The 17,134-nt window shown below is 51.3% G+C and overlaps 6 protein-coding genes across 6 annotated transcripts; 2 read left to right on the top strand and 4 right to left on the bottom strand.

Moving 5' to 3' along the window:
- Positions 1 to 567: 567 nt before the first annotated feature.
- Positions 568 to 2,187, top strand: CCM_07289 (uncharacterized protein; the record flags this gene model as incomplete). Its single annotated transcript, XM_006672427.1, has 3 exons — positions 568 to 922; positions 984 to 1,408; positions 1,468 to 2,187. 3 exons carry the CDS (start codon positions 568 to 570, stop codon positions 2,185 to 2,187), a joined length of 1,500 nt encoding a protein of 499 aa, XP_006672490.1.
- Positions 2,188 to 3,181: 994 nt separating this feature from the next.
- Positions 3,182 to 3,841, bottom strand: CCM_07288 (uncharacterized protein; the record flags this gene model as incomplete). The annotated part of the gene is made up of 1 exon (XM_006672426.1): positions 3,182 to 3,841. One exon carries the CDS (start codon positions 3,839 to 3,841, stop codon positions 3,182 to 3,184), a length of 660 nt encoding a protein of 219 aa, XP_006672489.1.
- Positions 3,842 to 4,422: 581 nt separating this feature from the next.
- CCM_07287 (MFS multidrug transporter, putative) lies at positions 4,423 to 6,563 on the bottom strand (the record flags this gene model as incomplete). The annotated part of the gene is made up of 3 exons (XM_006672425.1): positions 4,423 to 5,782; positions 5,835 to 5,911; positions 5,976 to 6,563. 3 exons carry the CDS (start codon positions 6,561 to 6,563, stop codon positions 4,423 to 4,425), a joined length of 2,025 nt encoding a protein of 674 aa, XP_006672488.1.
- Positions 6,564 to 7,540: 977 nt separating this feature from the next.
- CCM_07286 (uncharacterized protein) lies at positions 7,541 to 8,160 on the bottom strand (the record flags this gene model as incomplete). The annotated part of the gene is made up of 2 exons (XM_006672424.1): positions 7,541 to 7,892; positions 8,024 to 8,160. The coding sequence occupies 2 exons, from the start codon at positions 8,158 to 8,160 to the stop codon at positions 7,541 to 7,543; spliced, it is 489 nt and encodes a 162-aa protein (XP_006672487.1).
- A 184-nt stretch (positions 8,161 to 8,344) lies between these two features.
- On the bottom strand, positions 8,345 to 14,129 carry CCM_07285 (uncharacterized protein; the record flags this gene model as incomplete). Its single annotated transcript, XM_006672423.1, has 18 exons — positions 8,345 to 8,946; positions 8,997 to 9,277; positions 9,329 to 9,547; positions 9,601 to 10,589; positions 10,955 to 11,025; positions 11,051 to 11,261; positions 11,496 to 11,511; positions 11,624 to 11,829; positions 11,862 to 11,912; positions 12,069 to 12,259; positions 12,291 to 12,376; positions 12,513 to 12,589; positions 12,783 to 12,936; positions 12,963 to 13,054; positions 13,370 to 13,520; positions 13,624 to 13,770; positions 13,842 to 14,032; positions 14,085 to 14,129. The coding sequence occupies 18 exons, from the start codon at positions 14,127 to 14,129 to the stop codon at positions 8,345 to 8,347; spliced, it is 3,780 nt and encodes a 1,259-aa protein (XP_006672486.1).
- A 285-nt stretch (positions 14,130 to 14,414) lies between these two features.
- CCM_07284 (uncharacterized protein) lies at positions 14,415 to 15,213 on the top strand (the record flags this gene model as incomplete). The annotated part of the gene is made up of 4 exons (XM_006672422.1): positions 14,415 to 14,574; positions 14,636 to 14,855; positions 14,919 to 14,996; positions 15,048 to 15,213. 4 exons carry the CDS (start codon positions 14,415 to 14,417, stop codon positions 15,211 to 15,213), a joined length of 624 nt encoding a protein of 207 aa, XP_006672485.1.
- Between the last annotated feature and the right edge of the window lie 1,921 nt (positions 15,214 to 17,134).

Genomic DNA, 17,134 nt, shown 5'->3' with positions numbered 1-17,134 from the left:
CGAAGATGGCAGTCGGCGCACCTGAAAAGCTGGGTAGATGAGAATGATTGCGCACGCGGTTACGAATAGGGAATCGAATGAGATGTAGGATGCAAGAGTTCAAATTTCATTTGCCTTTTTTTTAGCTACAAAAGTAACGAAAGAAAACCCTTTTGGCGGCGCCCAGGTGATATCTGCAGAACAGGCAGCGTTGATATATTTATGCTTTTCAGTACAAACGGTAATTCATCTAAGCTCCGTTTGTCCAAAGCAGCATGCCTTCAGGCCACGTGCCTTCGGCCCCGTCGACTAATAAGTCGCGTGCGTTTGCAGCACTTTTGTATAAAAGTTTCCTCCTCCACCAACCACGCTCTGCCCCAACAATATCCTATCTCTATCACATCCAGAGACTCGTTTTTTTAAGCTCGTCAGGACTGCCACCGTTATCTTACGACACGGTCGGTTTCTTTACGCCCGTTCTCGCCACCGTTGTCTTACGACACGGTCGGTTTCTTTACGCCCCCCCCCTCCTCCAACTCTATTTTTTGCCTCTTCGTTTTGTCTAAAGCCTTGAACCTTCATATCAAAATGTCTACCTCGGCGAATGATGAACAAATGTATGGGCTGCTCGCAGACTACCTGGCGGATCCCTCCTGCCCCCGGGACGATTTAAAACAGTTCCTGATCTCTCGATACAAGCGAAATGTCCATGTTCCTATGGCTGATGAGGAGCTTGAAGAACGTTTGGAGCTCATGAAGAATATCCAGAGACAACTCGATAACAACCAAGTCAACGTTGGCGATGCCGAAATGACGAGAATCGCTGCCTCCTTCTGCCTCCTCATCCCTCTCGCGAAACTCCGGGAGGTACACTGTGATATTCAAGATAGGCTTGGAGATGTGGAAACAGCATTCAGAAACCTCCTTCCAACAGTCACTCTTTGTAAGATGACCTCTTTTCTAGCACCTCTTTTCTAGCTGCTGTACTTTGTATTCTTTTACAGCAGCATTTAGCCACGTTTCCTTTTCCCCTGCCCCTTTTTATCTCTCTGGTACAAACAAATACTTACTTTCTAATGTCATAATAGACCGAACCTGTAAGCTCATAAAAGATCCTGATGAGAAAGAAGATAAAAAGTCGCGCGAGGGGGTTTCGAGCAAGGAGCTGGAACCTACGAGAGTCCTCGAAGAAGAAGGCGAGCCATCTACACCCCAAACCGAAGGGAAGAATAAGCGCAAAGCCAGTTCCGTCGATAATAGCATCCATTCCGGCCCAAAGGATAAGAAGGTTGCCTCTTCTGGCCTGACTTCAGGAGGACTGTTGTCCGTCAAGGCACATGCTAGGAATTTGCCAGCAACTGCGAACATAGCAGCACCGTCTCGGGAGGATGCCAGCGTCAAATGGCGCAATGAAAAACAAAAAAAGGATGTAAGTGCATATTCATACCACAGGATGTACATACAAGCTAACTGCGTCAGTGTCTAAAGAGAGACAACGAAAAATGCATCTTCACTCATTGCACGATTGTCGAGGTCTGTCACATCCTCGGCTGGGCTTTACAAAGCACCGGAAAAAAGATAGATCGAGTGAGAAACTCTATGAAAGAGCTTTTTGAGTATTTCGGCAATACAGCGAGTCTCCAAGGTCTTCTGGCTGGACCTACAGACAAGTCATGGAACATGTTGACTCTGAACAGACTTTTGCACTCGCTATGGGGCGATGGCCAAATAGCCCTACAGTGTATGGGTCTTTTCCCAACTCTAGACGAGGAGGGTAGGCTTGAGGATTCGAGTCCGACAAAGATTAGTCTCCGATTTTTTTGGCTCAACGTCAAGAAAGGCTGGCGAGCCAATGACAAGTTCAAGCTCAACTATGATACGCTGTCCGAAATGTCTAGAGACAGATTTCTACCAAGAGCTTTGCCCGGCAACCGGATCTCCCGAGACATAGACGGCCATGGCGTTATTAGTGGCAATGAAGTCGACATTACATTGCCCTGGGAGGACGCAACCAACATGCGGCTTGTTATCGACGCCCAATGGCACTGTCTGAATATATGGGCCATGTCTGGAGCTGCAACGGACTTTGCACTTGCGAAGCCTGAAGACTTTGAGCCAGACTATTGTGGCGATCTCTTGCAGGTAGGTGTCCTTCCTGCATCTGAGCATGGAATGGACATCGACCAGTGGCTACAAGGTTTGCCTTAGCATGCGGGCAATAAAAAAAGGCCGCATTTATAAGTTACTAGGAATAGGAATAAGGGGAATTAGAATATATAAGTAAGATAAGTTAGATAAGTTAGATAAGTAAGATAAGTAAGATAAGTAAAATAAGTAAAATAAGTAAGATAAGTAAAATAAGTAAGATAAGTAAGATAAGTAAAATAAGTAAGATAAGTAAAATAAAGAGAATAGAAAAATTAAGGAAAATTAAAAAGAAAAAGAAGTTAATAAATAGTAAGAAAATAATAAGAATAAAAAAGAATTTAGTATTCCTAACTAGTAAGTTATTTTATCTTCTTAATACTTAGAAAAGTAATAAATAGCTAGAGGAAAATTAGTAGATTAATGTATTATATGTATATGCGCGTGCATGAAACGATCCTCGTGAAAATAAAGGAATACGGTTCATTTCCCAAAACAACATCAAAGCATTGAAGGAACGCACTGCTTAGAATAAATCCTAATGAATACATGTTTCACGAGATTGCACATTACTTACCTGGCCAGACGACATAGGTCTGCTCCGTTTGCAGAACCGTCTCAGCGCCACTCACTCCATGCCCGTTTGCAAATTGTGCCGGACCGGCCACGACACTCAGATCAATATTCTGATTGTCCCGTACCCTTACGGTCTGATAATCATCCAGTGCACGGACCATTGTGCTGAAGCTTGATAAATACAAATCGTCTCTGCTTTCCCCTCCTCACTCCCTTTCTCTTCATGCATCTCCATCTTCCCTTGAAAAGTCTCAATTTGCATAATGTAGTGCTTCATCTGTCATTGTTGTGAACAAGTTGCAGTAATATAGATATCGTACTTGGAGACCTTTCCCATGGCATCTCCTATGTAGATACATACTGGGCCTATATTTATTCCCAGCGACGCGATCCTTGGATTCCATTCCAACCATCAATCCATGTATCTCATGACAAATCCTTTCGAATGCCAATATTGCATTGATTTCCGCTTCCAATTCCCTCAAACGAGATGCACCTGATCTATATGATGTGTCACTTCCGTCTCGTCGCCCTCAAAGTCCTCGCACATGGGACATTTGACAGTCGGTGTTGCCGCCTTCTTGGCCGCAGCAGGCACTCCAAAGTCAGCTGGCAGGAAATCGGCCAGGCTCCTCTCCGGCGGCCCTTCTAGATAGTCATCGTAGCGCACATCTGTATATCGATGTGAAAACCTCGCGCTGCCTCCTCCGCGCGCAGGACCAGCACTCATCTGTGCATTGGATGATCTTGCGTCATCTCCGGTAGGTCTTTCTTCTCTGTTGTCTGCATTATCGAGTGGTGCCTTGTCCAGGCGCTGTACTCGACCGACTTGGCCTCCGCGCAGACGCACTTTGATGCCCCTGGGATGGTTGCCCGACGTGAGCACCTCGCCCACCACACCGCGCGTTTCCTGCCCGGTAGGCTGGTCGTCTTTGAGGATTATGAAAACACCGGCCCCGGGGACAACATCCCTGGTTGTAGGCACGGTTCCGGTGGATTGTTGCGGCGTGGCTGGTGCCCAGTGGCCCGATCCTCCGCCTCGTCCACCACGTCCTCTTCCGCCTCTGTTGCCCCTGCCGCCTCGACCACCGCGGTCGTTTCCTCTTGGCGGCCGCGGCTGGCGATTTTGAGGCCGATCCATGGAAATTGCTCTGGCGTGTCTATTCAGACCGATTTTTTTTTAGAGGTATTCGAGAAAAAGCGCGCCACATTTGATGAAAACGTGGTTGGGTGTGGTGTACAGTCAAAATTTGCCGTCTGAGAAACCAGCTAAGCTGCCGACATCAATGCGCTTTTGCAGCGCACGACATGGTCGTGCCCGAAAAAAAAAAAGAGGTATACGCTCCCACTACGACTTGCGTCTTTCGATTCTCAGTTAGTCAGGGTTTATAGCGGTTTTAGAATATATAGTAATTCCGTACCATATGTTGAAGTCTTAATGTACATACAATAATTCTGTCTGATCATGCCCTCAGTGTGCATCCTGCACAAATTTATTCTCAGTATCTTTCAAGCGTCATTGGAAAGCCCTAGAAGCAAAAACCAAACCTAAACTCCAGGCATGCAGAGACTATGAGCGTATGTGTGGGTGAAGAAGCCCAGTAACAAGAGCAAAACCAGAGCTGGACGCAAACCAGATGGTAATGTGCTCATTACAGCCAGACGCACAACTAAATAATTTGCAAGAATCGAATTCATCAAAACATCAAAAGCCACAGCTTCTCAAACATCGCCCTTCTCTTTCTCCGGCTTCTTGCGAATGTCGGTCCAGCCGGTACCCCAGGAAAAGATGAACATGCACACGCAGATTGCTGCGATGGCGTAAAACACCTCGTTTACACCTAGAGAGTACGATTCTAGAACTTGATCAATTTTGTCTGCAGGGACAACGCTCCCGATGTCGGCAGCACCGGCATTGATAATCTTGTCGGCGCCGATTTCAGGCAGGCGCGTGGTCAACTCTTGCTTCAGCTTGGTGTTGAAGAGCGTGTTGACGATGGCCAGGAAGACGGAGCCAAAGAAGGTCTGGAACAGGACCATTGTGGCAGTGGCGACAGAAGCCAGCGCCGGGGGTGTATGTGCTTGGATGGCAATGATGGGCATCTGGAATGCCATACCGCGACCGATACCAAGGAGAACTTGGAAGCCAGCCCAAACCAGCGTATGAGTGTGAAGGCCCCATGTGGAGATAAGGCCGTTTGCAACGGCGATGATGACAGCACTCAGAATCATAAAAGGTAGATAGTAGCCGACACGCTGCACCAGGCCGCCACAAACAACAGTGGCAACAAGCTGTGTCACGATGGCGGGCAGCATGGAGATGCCGCTGCGAAGAGGCGAGAGGCCACGGACGGTCTGGAAGTAGACGGGCAGGTAGTATCCGGCACCCAACATGGTCGAAAACATGAACATGCTGGCTACGCAGGCGGTCCACACCTCTCGCTTGCCGATGATGGGCAGGGGGATCATGGCCGTCATACCCGCGCGACGCTCCCACAAGAGGAAGAGCACAACCTCGATGGCGCCGCCGACAAAAAGGCCGATAATCGTCGGCGAGCTCCACGCATACTTATTGCCGCCAAACTCGAGCGCCAGCAGGATCATGACGGCCGCGGGCGCAAAGAGCACGAAGCCGAGCATGTCCATCTTTTGGAGCGTCAGCCTGCCCGGGCTCTGCACGTACTTGCGTTTGTCGGGAATGTTTGTGACGAGGAAGGCGACGATGGTGACGGCGCCGACGGGCAGGTTGATGTAGAAGCACCACCGCCAGCTGGTAAACTCGGTCAAGGCGCCGCCGATGAGCGGGCCGGCGACGAGGCCCATCTGGCAGACGCCGATGAGTATGCCCATGAGCTGCGGCCGCTTCTCCATCGGCGCGCAGGCCGTGACGATGGCGAAGCTGCCGTTGGTGAGGCCGGACGCGCCGGCGCCGGCAATGGTGCGGCCGATGATGATCATGGTGGACGACGTGGCCAGGCCGCAGACCAGGTTGCCGAGCTCGAAGACGAGGAAGAAGACGAGAAAGGTCCACTTGGCGTGGAAATAGGTGTAGAACTTTCCAGACAGTGGTTGCAGAGCGGCACTGCGGCTTGGTCAGTAAAGAGTCTTTGAACCGGGTTGCTGATGATACGTGCCTTGCCAGGTTGTAAGTCGCACCATACCAGCCAATATCCATGAGCGAGTGGAAATCACTCGTAATTTTGGGGATAGCCTGGGAACCAAAGTTAGTCAAGAAAAAAACAAGATGCATCTTGGTCCCCTGGGTAAGAACATACAGTGACTAGAATAGACACATCCAACAAGTACAAGAAACACGCCAGCGTAATCGCCAGCATGACACTACCCAGCCGCCAACCGTGAATGTACTCGGGCTCCTCCTCCTCCTCCCCTGCCACCTTGAGCACCGACTCGGGCGTGTACGAGCCGTCGCGGCCCCCGTCCGTCTCCTCGCCGGGATCCATGCCCAGGACCTCCTTCATCTTGGACGAGTGCATCGTGCGGAGGTCCACCGGCAGCTGCGGCACTGCCGGCACGTGCTCCTCGCCGAGCCCGGAAAAGTCGGGCACCTCGTCCTTGTCGCGAATCAGGCTGCGGCGGGCGGCATTGTACGAGAGGCGCACGTCAAACATGTCGAGGCCGCCGGGGCCGGCGGCATCGGGGTTGGTCCTGACCGACGACGCCCGCGATACCCTCTTCTCCCGCAACACGGTAAAGTCGAGCGGCTCCAGGTAAATCTCAGGCAGCTGCGGAGCGCGCTCAGCGACGGACGAGGCGGACCGGTTGTGGGATGAGGTAGGCGCCGCGGAACCGACGGTCGAGTCCCGGCGCAGAGGGTTGGTGAGGCTGCGTTTGGAGCGACCCATATTGGATCCGGTCTTGGTGGGATCTGGCCAAGTCCGGGTCGACGTTCTTGTGTTGTCCACCTCGTTCTATATCGTATACTCTTTGATTATGATGCTACCAGCCTGTTTGTCGTCGAGTCGTTGTTGCTGAGTGAGGCTGTTATACAAGCGTAAGGTGAAACAGCTCACAAGACACGACAGGTGGGCACTGCCGTATAGATATAAAAGAAATCTCGATTCCACTTCTGCAATTGCAGGGCATCTCCGCATGGCAACAACGGCTATTACAGTGCGACTGGTGCAGCCCTGAACCGGGTACCCCGTCATCTTACACGATGGAGCCCTCCGAGTTGCCCACGCCCTGCAACGCAACTTGCCGCATTGAGATTTCCCTGATATTCGAATTACTCTAGCTGCGTTCGATTACCTATTCGATTTCCAGTGCGCCGCCCCCTCTCACGAATCCCGGCCTGGTACGAGGGGGGCCAAGGGTGATCCCGTCAGCAGCGCCGCACGGGAAACGCTACCCCAATAGGACAAGAGAGTAAGCGCAACGCAATCCCCGACTTGGGCTGAAGTGCAGCTGTCATGCGCCCCGGCTTTGCTTCTAAAATACCACTTGATCTTTTTTTATTTCTTTTTGTTTTTCGTAATTCTGTAATTCCTAGTTAGGGTCATTTCTGTCTCAGTTGTAGTGAGGCTATCGCGATCTCGTGGACGGGGCTTGCGATCAGGCGAGCCTCGTTTCACTTGTATTCATGACAACCTCTGGCGTTTCGCCTGATATTGCTCTCTTGTTCCTATGATGTAGGTGACTCTGTCAAAATCATCTTAGTCTAGCTACTCAACCGTTGTGCCGCCGCCAAACTCACTACACCAGAACTCACCTGGTGGGCATGTTAGCAGAGCCCTCTCCATGATACTTCCTGTCATCCTATACGGGAATCGTTCTGCTGCGGCTGTAGAATCCCGGCCTAATTAGTCTCCATAGAATAATCTCAGGCAGAGAGGGGCATGGGAGCCGTGGAATACCTTTCCACTTCTGAGACCCTTCCGAACGACGGGGCGATTTCGACATTTTCTCCTCGCGGCGACCAGTATCGAGGCTTGTCTACTTCGCCGGCCAGGGCCACCATAACATCTGCGTCATACTGCAAACTTTGGACAATTTCGAGGTTGACTTCTCCGGCGGCATCACGCAACGGGAGCCTTGCGAGAGCGGGCCGCATCTGAGTCCAGTCGCTGTTCAGCTGATTCAAGGTCGTAGTTATTTGCCATTTACCAAAAAGCACATGGCCCCCTGGTCTACGGGATTCGCGAGGCTCCGCTCCGCTAACCGCGTCGGAAATGCTGCACGTTTTAAATGAACGCCTGTTCTTAAGATGTGAGCGCGGGGCGAATAGGCTTTAAGGACGTTTTTGATCAGACGACGGTTGTTGTAGATGGTGAATGAGCCTCAGCTGAGCATAGCGTTTTCACACGACCGCGCCAATCCCGTGCTATTATCCATGGGGCCATGCCATGTCCTATATTCGTCGAGTCCATTTCGTAAGCCGACCATGTTCCGGTATTGCAAAACGAGTTGGAGTTCCAGGAAGATGGGTGCGCCCAGCGTCATGTATGTACCTAGCCGCCCTGGTCATCACATTCAATGACCGACCCATCTTCTATTTGCACAAGTCATATCAAGTAATTCGTAAGCTGCACATCGCTAGTGTCAGATTTGTACTAGATTCGGGCTTGTATCCTATTGTATCGTAAATGATGGGAATGAAAGAAGGAGCTATAGCTGTAGAGGATGGTCACTGAATGTCCCCCCAGGGTCCAAAGATATCCGCCATCCATGACATGTCGTTGAAATCAATCGGTTCGCCGTCGACCATGGTATCAAGAAGCATAGGCTGCTCAGTTGCAGCCCTGCTGGCACCATTTTGCTGGCTATTGGGGGTGGGCATGGTGCCAAAATGCTTGGACACAATAGGCTGCCACATGGCACGGAGGTTGCGCATCTGTTTGGCGCCCTTTTGGAACAAGTTGCCCTGCACTTGTTGGTCCCGCATTGGGTATACGCTGGCTACCTTTTCAAATAGCTCAATCGTCCTGTCCACAATGTCCATGACATCCGCAGTCTGCCGCACCACCTCCTTGTCCCAGTTCGGGTTGTCGGAAATAGTAAGTCTGTATAGCATGACCTGCATAGTGGATAAGGCGACATATGTATGGAGCGGAAGACCGGCAATGTCGCCTAGCGGAATCGAAAAGAAGGCGTCGTAAAATGCTCGAATGCAAGCGAGACACCGGTACATTGATTCAACACTCTGTGTCTCTGGGATTCGTGTGTTGGAAAACAAGCCAATGGCATGAATTTGGCATTCTGTCGAAACAAGATGTGTGACGATTGTGTCTATTCCATGTTAGTCGTACCACAATGATTCGAGGACTAGAGGAACAAACAGTTGGTGGCAAAGCGTGGTGGCAGATTTGCTTTGATGGTGTTTAGTCTCTCCAGGAGACTCGGTTTGTAGAGATAGGATGGGATGTCTTTTGGGGGCGCGTTGGGAAGCAAATCTTGCATAAGTAGACGGTGTGCTTCGTCACATATTTTCTGTATTTTAATGATTGTTGCGAGCATGGTATCGAGGTGTTGATCATCGCCGCGTTCGAGGATGCTCAAAGACTCGTCCATGTGGCTCGTCCACGGTAATGTTTCTGTTCGCGCAGTGAGTGCATTACATCTGCTCACGTTAGCAAGGCATGTCGCACTAGAGTTTCTTGACGGTACTGACATTGAGGTAAGAAACCACAACGACAAGACGGCTCTCCGTTCGTCCATTGTACGAGCCTTTGGCGTGAGGGTGCTCATGTTCCAGGCCTTGAAGCCGACAGAGGAAAAGTGTTCCTGGTTCGGTGGCCGCATCATGCCCTGTTCGTAAACGACCAACGTCGCTAACTGCGCGAATAAAACAACGAATGGTCTGGCACCTGGTCCTGTATTTAATGTGGCCCTGTATGTTGCGTTAGACTTTTGCGGTGATGAGCTGGACAAGGGCAGACATACCATCCTAGATTGGCAATGAGTCCCTGTACAATGTCCATGTTGCGCTCGTGGTTCATGATGATGCGCTCCGACATTTCCCTGCGTACTTTCTCCCGTAAAAATTGCTGCTGTGAGTGGGAATCAGACCCCAAGTTCATAACGGAAAGCCACAAAAAGGGCCTCTCCATTCTCAACGCTTTGGCGCTCATGTCGGACGGCAGGTGAAGAAATGGCAGGCCCGGCAGCCAAGTGCGGAATTTGGCCAGGTATACATCGGCCTCTTCAGCCGTTGGGTCCCTGTGCAGCTGGCCGCTGGCCATGTTTGGGTCAATGGCACTGCCGCGATTCATTCCGGGGCCGTTGTGCCTCTCCGTGGTGGCAGCCTGCGCCAGCGAGTCCAAGGCTGCGGTTTGCGATCTAGTTTGCTGCGGCACATGCTGCATGTGGCTGTAGCCTAGATGCTGGCGGTGCTGCGCAATCTGTTCCTGCAAGTTCTGCTGCTGCTGTTCCTGGCCGGGGTGGCCCTGGGAGTTTTTGAGGATGGAGACGAGGTCATCGAGCTTCTCCTCGAGCTGGGCCGTCCGCGACGCCGCCGTTCGCTTGGCGACCTTTTTTCTGGCCGTGGCAATGGGCTGGCAATCTTTGCCTAGACGGCCGCAGCGTTCGCACGCGCTGCCAACCGTGGTGAGGATGCACTTGCACTTGGCGCGGGAGCAGTTGGTGCACGACTGTCCGTAGCCAGCCGGGCGGGCGCTTGTCGCAGAAATGGTCGACGGGGACATGTCTGCACACAGGGGCGGCAAGGCAGCCGCCGATCTCGCAAGCAGAGGATCAAGCTCAAGCCCGAGGCACTGGAGAGGCGCAAAACCCGCTGAGAATGGGTAGCCGTTTAGCTTGTGTTGGGCGGTGGGCGTGCCGGGCGTGGCCGCTGCGATGAACCCCGGACAGCACCGTGGCGGGCGGCTTCCCACTGAAACCTGGGCAGCAGACGCTGGAATGTCAGGGACGAGCTAGTAGGCTGCCAATGAGCGGCGTGGCGGTCGTGCAGGCGTTGATGGCAGGAGGAGAGCAGAGCGTGGGCGCGACGAGAAACGGGCGGGATTCATCCAGTTAATGTAGGTTGAAATCCGAGCGTTGGTGAGCGTCGTTTGTTGGTAGTCGCTAGTTAGTCGCTAGTCGCCTGGACCATCGAGAGAGGTGACCAAAGCCGGGCCAACTTGGGCTAACGAGGCTGAGTAAGCCTCGATGCTGCGGCGCTGACAGGTGTGCGAGAAATACGACCAACGAAAAAAAAAACGCACAATTTCTCGGCATATAATAACTAGTTACAGAGTCACCGTCTGCTCTGTTCACTGTCACTTTGCTGCATAATCACACTGCAGAGCGAGTGTGACGCGCCCTTGTTGCCATCTCCAACACCAGCGACCATCGCAGCCACAGCGCCGCCTGACAAGGTACTAATAAGAGGCACCCGTCAGCTTGTTTGCATCCAAGAGAATCCACCAAACAACATCAGTGATGGCCGGTCCAATGGCGATATACCTAGTTACAGGGCCATTCCTCCAGAGAAAAGAATCGCTCGCCCGCCACAGCTCGTCGCCCGTCCGTTGCCGCCCGAGCTCCCTGGATGCTTCAGCGTTTCTCAGCTGAGACACGCATCTGACGCTCAACAAAGCGGCAGCCTGATCTGCTAGTTAGTTAATCTGGTCTCCTCAAACAATGTCCGCCAGTTGTGCCCTATCTTTCCCTGGACTTGTGCAGCGGCCTTTGCAAAGGCATCCAACTACTCCATAGTTGCCATGCTTTTATGTAGATTTAGTTCACGCTTCCCTCTCACTAGTCAACTAACAAAGTGATTACCTGTTTAGGAACATGCGAAACTGTCATCTGATTATCAGTGGTGCGGGAAACTTTACCCCATGTGGCAAGGTGCTGAAGGATAAATAGCCAAGCCAAGCCACAGCCGGCCTACGGACAGAGTACACTCATTGCTCCCCGAAACATGCTCAAGTCTCGATACCAGAATGTATAACTAATTAACTACCACATGATGGTGTGGTGGTGCAATGGCCCAACGTCAAAAATGTGACCAGATATATCCTCCGCAGCGTGTGCAACAGGGTGCTTGGCCGAAGTGAAAGGCGTGCCTTGCTCAGAAACTTTCCTCACCCCCTCAGTGCGAACGTGTAGCCTAGGGTCTGCAATAATAAGCTGATTTCGTTGACGATGCACTCGGCCGTCTTTCATATCCTGGCCGATGTAGACCCAACATCAGTATTTACCCGACCGTTATTTCCGCCGATTGCAACATCTTCAATGTCATCAGGGTATTTCTTGCGACAAGTTTGCAAATAACCTGTCAAACTACGCTTGGAACAATGTTGACTATGTTGGCTCTGGCGTGCCGACGTAGCACAGCAACCAGCTGAACAAGCCCAAATCAAAGCGCAAAGTCAGTGACGCGGGAATAAAACATTCCTCGACCATACAGAAAGCGTGAGATTCTTCTCAGTCCTCCAAGAATCCGCCCTTGTCCAATTGTGCTTGCCGCCGCTTTCAGACGGTGAACCGGTGAGGGACATGACGAGGCTTCGCAAACAGTTAAGTACCAGTCGGATACGGTGATGGCCTGTCAGGTCCTCTTGAAGAACACACCACAGCCTTAAAACGATCCTAGGCGCTGCGGACCAACATTTAGGGCGAATGCACACCAGGAGCGCACATCTTCCCCGCGCGCTTCTCGGCAAACCCCCCGTCACTAATGGCCCAGGTCTCACGCTTGAATAGATCAAGAAAGCTGTTTATAAACGAAGCGGTGCCTAACCTTATAAAGTGCTTGCAATCAGGCCTGCGGGGGCCTATGATACGTATCCTGGCACACAATTTCTCGTTAAATAAACAATTCTGTAGAACATGAATTGCAGAACCCTCACCTGTCGCTTGAATGCAGGAATTCGGCATGAGCAGTTATAGCCCACGGCTCGAACAAACAAGGTCTCCCCTTGACATGCTGTCTCTATGATCGCTCTGCATCCCTACAGAATAAGAGATGATACACAAAACCATTTGCAATAGGTTTTGTGGGATCCTTTCTACACGCAGGGGATAGAGGCATATGTGTACGGCGTCCACAGAACAGAGAGCAAGGTCGATATCGACTGATAAGATGTCTGTTGACCATTCCAAAACAATGTTAGCTTTACCCTTGGGAAGCAGAAACTACTGGGAAGGAGGCGCTGGCGGTCAGAACAGGCTTGCCTGTCCAGGAAGAAACTCGATTGCGCACTAACAGCCTGTCTGACTGAACGACATTCAATGCGACGAAGAAGAAGCATCTTCTGGAATTCGACATCGTACCTCCTTAAACTCTCAGAAAAACACACAGAAAAGGTCTTCTAGATCCATGTTTCCTCTCCCCAGAAGGTTGACGAGTAGTACCTTCCGTCGTCTCTAGGGTAAGCCGTGGACCATAGCCCTAACAATAAGAGCGTGACAATATTCTAGCCAACTCAACAATGCAGCGAGGGCATAATTGTTCAGAAATCTCTGTCATTCGGGTGCGGAGAACAGTTCAACATCATTCCAATTATTTCACTATAAACCTTAGCTCACGCTCCCCGCAGTATTCCTGATTCTCACAACGGTTGTTGATGGGGATCTTTAGAGTACGTTTCCAGCTGGGTCCTCAACACCAGCCTAGCCAGGTATTTGTTAGAAAAAGCCCATCGCGCCGTAATTTGACGATTATTATTATGCAGAGTACCAGTCAAACCAGTCTTATGGAAATGACAATACGCGCGTTCCACCATTTGTTGACGTGAGGTAGGCAATAAGCTAGCGACCCATCACCGGCAGTTGGAGCCCTCTCTGGAGGGGTAAATGAAAGCCTTTGCTCGTGTTGTATACCGTTACGACCAGTGTCTGGTACATATCCCTGCTGTCTTGGATAATAATAGAAACACTGATTAGGCATCGAGGCAATGACTACAATCAGCCAGGGCTCGCGCGCAACCCATCCGGCCCGCCTCATGCAGTCTGACGTACGTGTTTCCCCAGAAGGTGGCGTTGGGCTGAAGTTGTCCATCAAAGGTATCAAGGGTTGGGGGTGACGGATGTCGGAAGAGGGGAAGCGGTGACGTTATTAATTGATCTGCGAGCGGATAAGGCTGGGAATTTGCGGGCCTCAATGTACTGGTACAGCTTGTAGACATTTTTTTATACTATTCACAACGGCGGTTCTCAGGAGATGGCTGTTATTACACTCTGCGTCAGCGGTTTCGCCTTGGTCCCTGATTCCTCCAGCTCCGTGGAAACTGCTCGCTGGGTCTGAAAGGACTGTAATTAGCTTCACAGCTTCTTTTCGTTTAGGAGACGGGCGGGGGCGTGTCACAGTAGGAATCAACTCTGCCCGCATCATTTCTGCCTTCAACTCGGCTATTCTTTGTCTGCCAAGCTGCTAGCCCGGTTGCCTCTCCCAAGTTCAATAAAGGCTCGTGAATACTTACATGAAGCTGCGTCTTTCGCCTTGTGATATCAGCTTTGGGGGGCATTTTGGTGCAGGTTGGGTAGAACATGCAGGTTTCCCCCACACCAGCACAGCTGGATCAAAAGTCCCCCCCCGGCAAACAGCTTGGCTTTTCGTTGGAGGAGAAACATGCATCGATGCACTTTTTTGAAAAAACGAGAAGATATTGCTTTAGGATATAGACAGAAGGACAGCGTCTTTGTTGCCGGCAGGGGAGATGGGTGCCACTTGCTATAAATGCTGCCCTGGTCTTTGTCTTTGTCTCTTGAGCCGACAAGCCGCAGCTTTACAGAACCACCCATTCTTGAAAATGCCAACTAAGGTTCTTCTGAAAGCTCTTGCCATGCTTCCTGTGGTCTTGGCCGGAGTGATTGAATATCCCGAAGTCAGGCCCGGACCCGGGCTTCCCAGCCTCGAGTCTTTGGGCCTCACTTCTGAGCAACTATACAATATGCCGCCACCCTTGACTCGTATGTTGGCGCCTCTGATCCGTACAGAACCTGAAGCTGCTAACCTTGTGGGAACTAAAAGTCGATACAAAATTCTCCCCCTTCTTTAACCCCGTTTGTGGTCCCGATGATAAAGCCTACACCAGCGTGAAGAGTCTAATTGCCTGCATGAATTACTTGCAAAATCTCCGAACTCAGGACTGCGTGGTCCCCAGTGGCCGAGTGAGTGTCCGATTTTGCAGCTCCGGTGACGCCCATATCAATGGAGTCTCCATCACCGGCAGAAGCGAGTCCTCGCACTGGTAAGTTTTATCATGGACTGCTGAGAGCTGGAGATTAAGCTATTGACTTGCCATATTTTCCAGCCAGGATGTTGCTAAGGGCGCTCTCTATGTTATTGATCACTGCACGCGCCCTGACGAAAGTTGCGCCGGTAAGCCCTTGTGCGCACCACCATCCAGCTTTGAACGCAACCTGATGTAGTTCTCTTATAGGTGCCGCAGCTGCTTTTGGAAATGGCAATCTCATCGTTTCTTGCTGCAGCAAGAAGTGGGCTTGAGGAATACGATGGGATCTCCTCAGGAGTTCAAACACTTCGTATCGCGAGAAAATGCTGTGGTTCTACAGCGGGACCTCATGCCAGAGCAGTCCAATGGATGAAGTGGGGGAGCACTAGGAAAGCGATCTGCAACTTCAATGCTCTCGGGTAACCTATTGGACAGGCCTAGAATCGCTGTTAACCGCCCGGGGTGTTGGGTGTATGTGTGTGTGTGGGCGACGACTGCATGATACGATCGCTGGCTGCCACGCGGTGACTGTCGATGCATTACTGCCTATTTCTTGGAATGACCGCACACATGTCGCACCCGCTGACGACTGGAACACGAGATTCAGTTTTTGCTCCGGGCAAACGCGCTGAACTGAATGGGAGAGAGTGAGGGCACGGCGAAAATAGTCGTGGGTATCGCGGCGGGATCAATTCGTGACCGCCGGTCGCACGAGGGAAGTAGTCTGAGATATCTCCTTGGCTCGGTTATGGGTTTGGGTCTAGATTTCTGGTTCGTCCTCTTTTGTGCCGAATTTATTTTTAGAAGCAGCCTGCCCCAGAAGTTTTGTTCTTCAAAACGGAAGCACCCCTGGCAAATTGGGCGTCAAAGGCTGAAACTGGATTTCCCCGGTCTTCCTCGGAATGGGCCAAGGATCTGGAAATAAATGCAAGGCAACTTCTAACAACCAGTGCTCTCCCTTTTGGTTGAATGTACAAGATACCAGTTGCTAGTTGGACCGTGGTAGGGCTTTGGGGCCTTGTGCAAAGCCGCGTGGCAACCCCAAGCTAGGCAAGTCTAATCATAACTAATTGCATTTAGCACTGGTGGCTCGCCTGAGGCTGAATGAAGAGTTAACTACTGGAAGACCAAGAAAGGCGGCGCAGACACAGACAGCGGCCTGTCGCGCGGCCAGGCGGGCAATGCAAGCCCACCATGCCATGGCTCCTAGTGAACCTGCTTGCCTGCCTCGTGCCTTGGAAGGAGGGCGCTAAGAAAACCCACTAGAATCTGCCTGAGCCTAACTAATGATTCGGGTTTCTTGCGAGGCTGTTCATGCTCACCTGCGTCCTGCGGTGAGTCAGCTTGCACAGGGCAACAATCTTGGTGCTCTTTCCAACCTGCTGTTGGCAGCGATGCTCTTGAGGTTTGTCGTGTTGCGGTCCTTATTGCCGCCGTGTTTTAGGTATTTCGATTGAGCTTCCTCGTCAAACGAGGGAGCTCGCCGTTATTCATATAACAATCGTGTTATATAAACGGTGAAAAAGTGGGCAAGTAAGACTACCAAGGCACGGAGTCTTCCTTCATCTTCCCGCATAGAGAGTGGCAAAACACGATGACTGCTATCCAAAGAGCTTCGTGCAGTAAGTTGCCAGCCAACCATCCCACGGCGCGTGCCGCCAGCAAGCCACACCGGCTACGCGCTGAAACCTTAACTGCCACAGCGTAGAAGCGTCCTGGCCAGAGGCGGGCGTGGGGTTGGGCCAGGCTTGATACAGGTCACATTCGGCAAGGCCAGTATTATTCAGTAGTAACTGCTAGTACTAATTAGAGCTAGATTTGATACCTGGGACTGAGTTTGTGGTTGATGGCGGCAGTGGTGCAGATACAGGGAGCCAGGGTCTCCTCGCACGATCGACGACGGTGTGGGCGGTGCCGTAATTTCTGATGGAAAAATGAGAGGCCCAATGCGTGTGCTAATTTTAAAGTCGCGCAAGGTAGTGATATCATATGTACTCCGTTCTCTGTACAGACGGAGTAGGTGAATATTTTGCAGGTTTTGCTCAGCCTCCCTACCTTGGCAGTTTGTCTGCAAGCAGAGTACTGATGGTGGTATTTCTCTGGCGGTGTTTGGACATCACACCCCAATGAGCAGCTAATAATAATACCCAGATGACTTTGATCGGGAGCCGAAGAGTTAATTATTCAATGTCCAGGGAAGGCAGGGGTGTCATCAGCCAGTGATGCCGAGTTGTTGACGGTGCCGAATATGGAAATGACGCATAACTAACTATTCGCATTTATTACCAGTTGTT

Source organism: Cordyceps militaris (genome assembly GCF_000225605.1).
Source record: "Cordyceps militaris CM01 unplaced genomic scaffold CCM_S00005, whole genome shotgun sequence".
NCBI classification, from domain to species: Eukaryota; Fungi; Ascomycota; class Sordariomycetes; order Hypocreales; family Cordycipitaceae; genus Cordyceps; species Cordyceps militaris.
The sequence above is the reverse complement of the archived record's forward strand: the minus strand, read 5'-3'. Positions and strand labels throughout refer to the sequence as shown.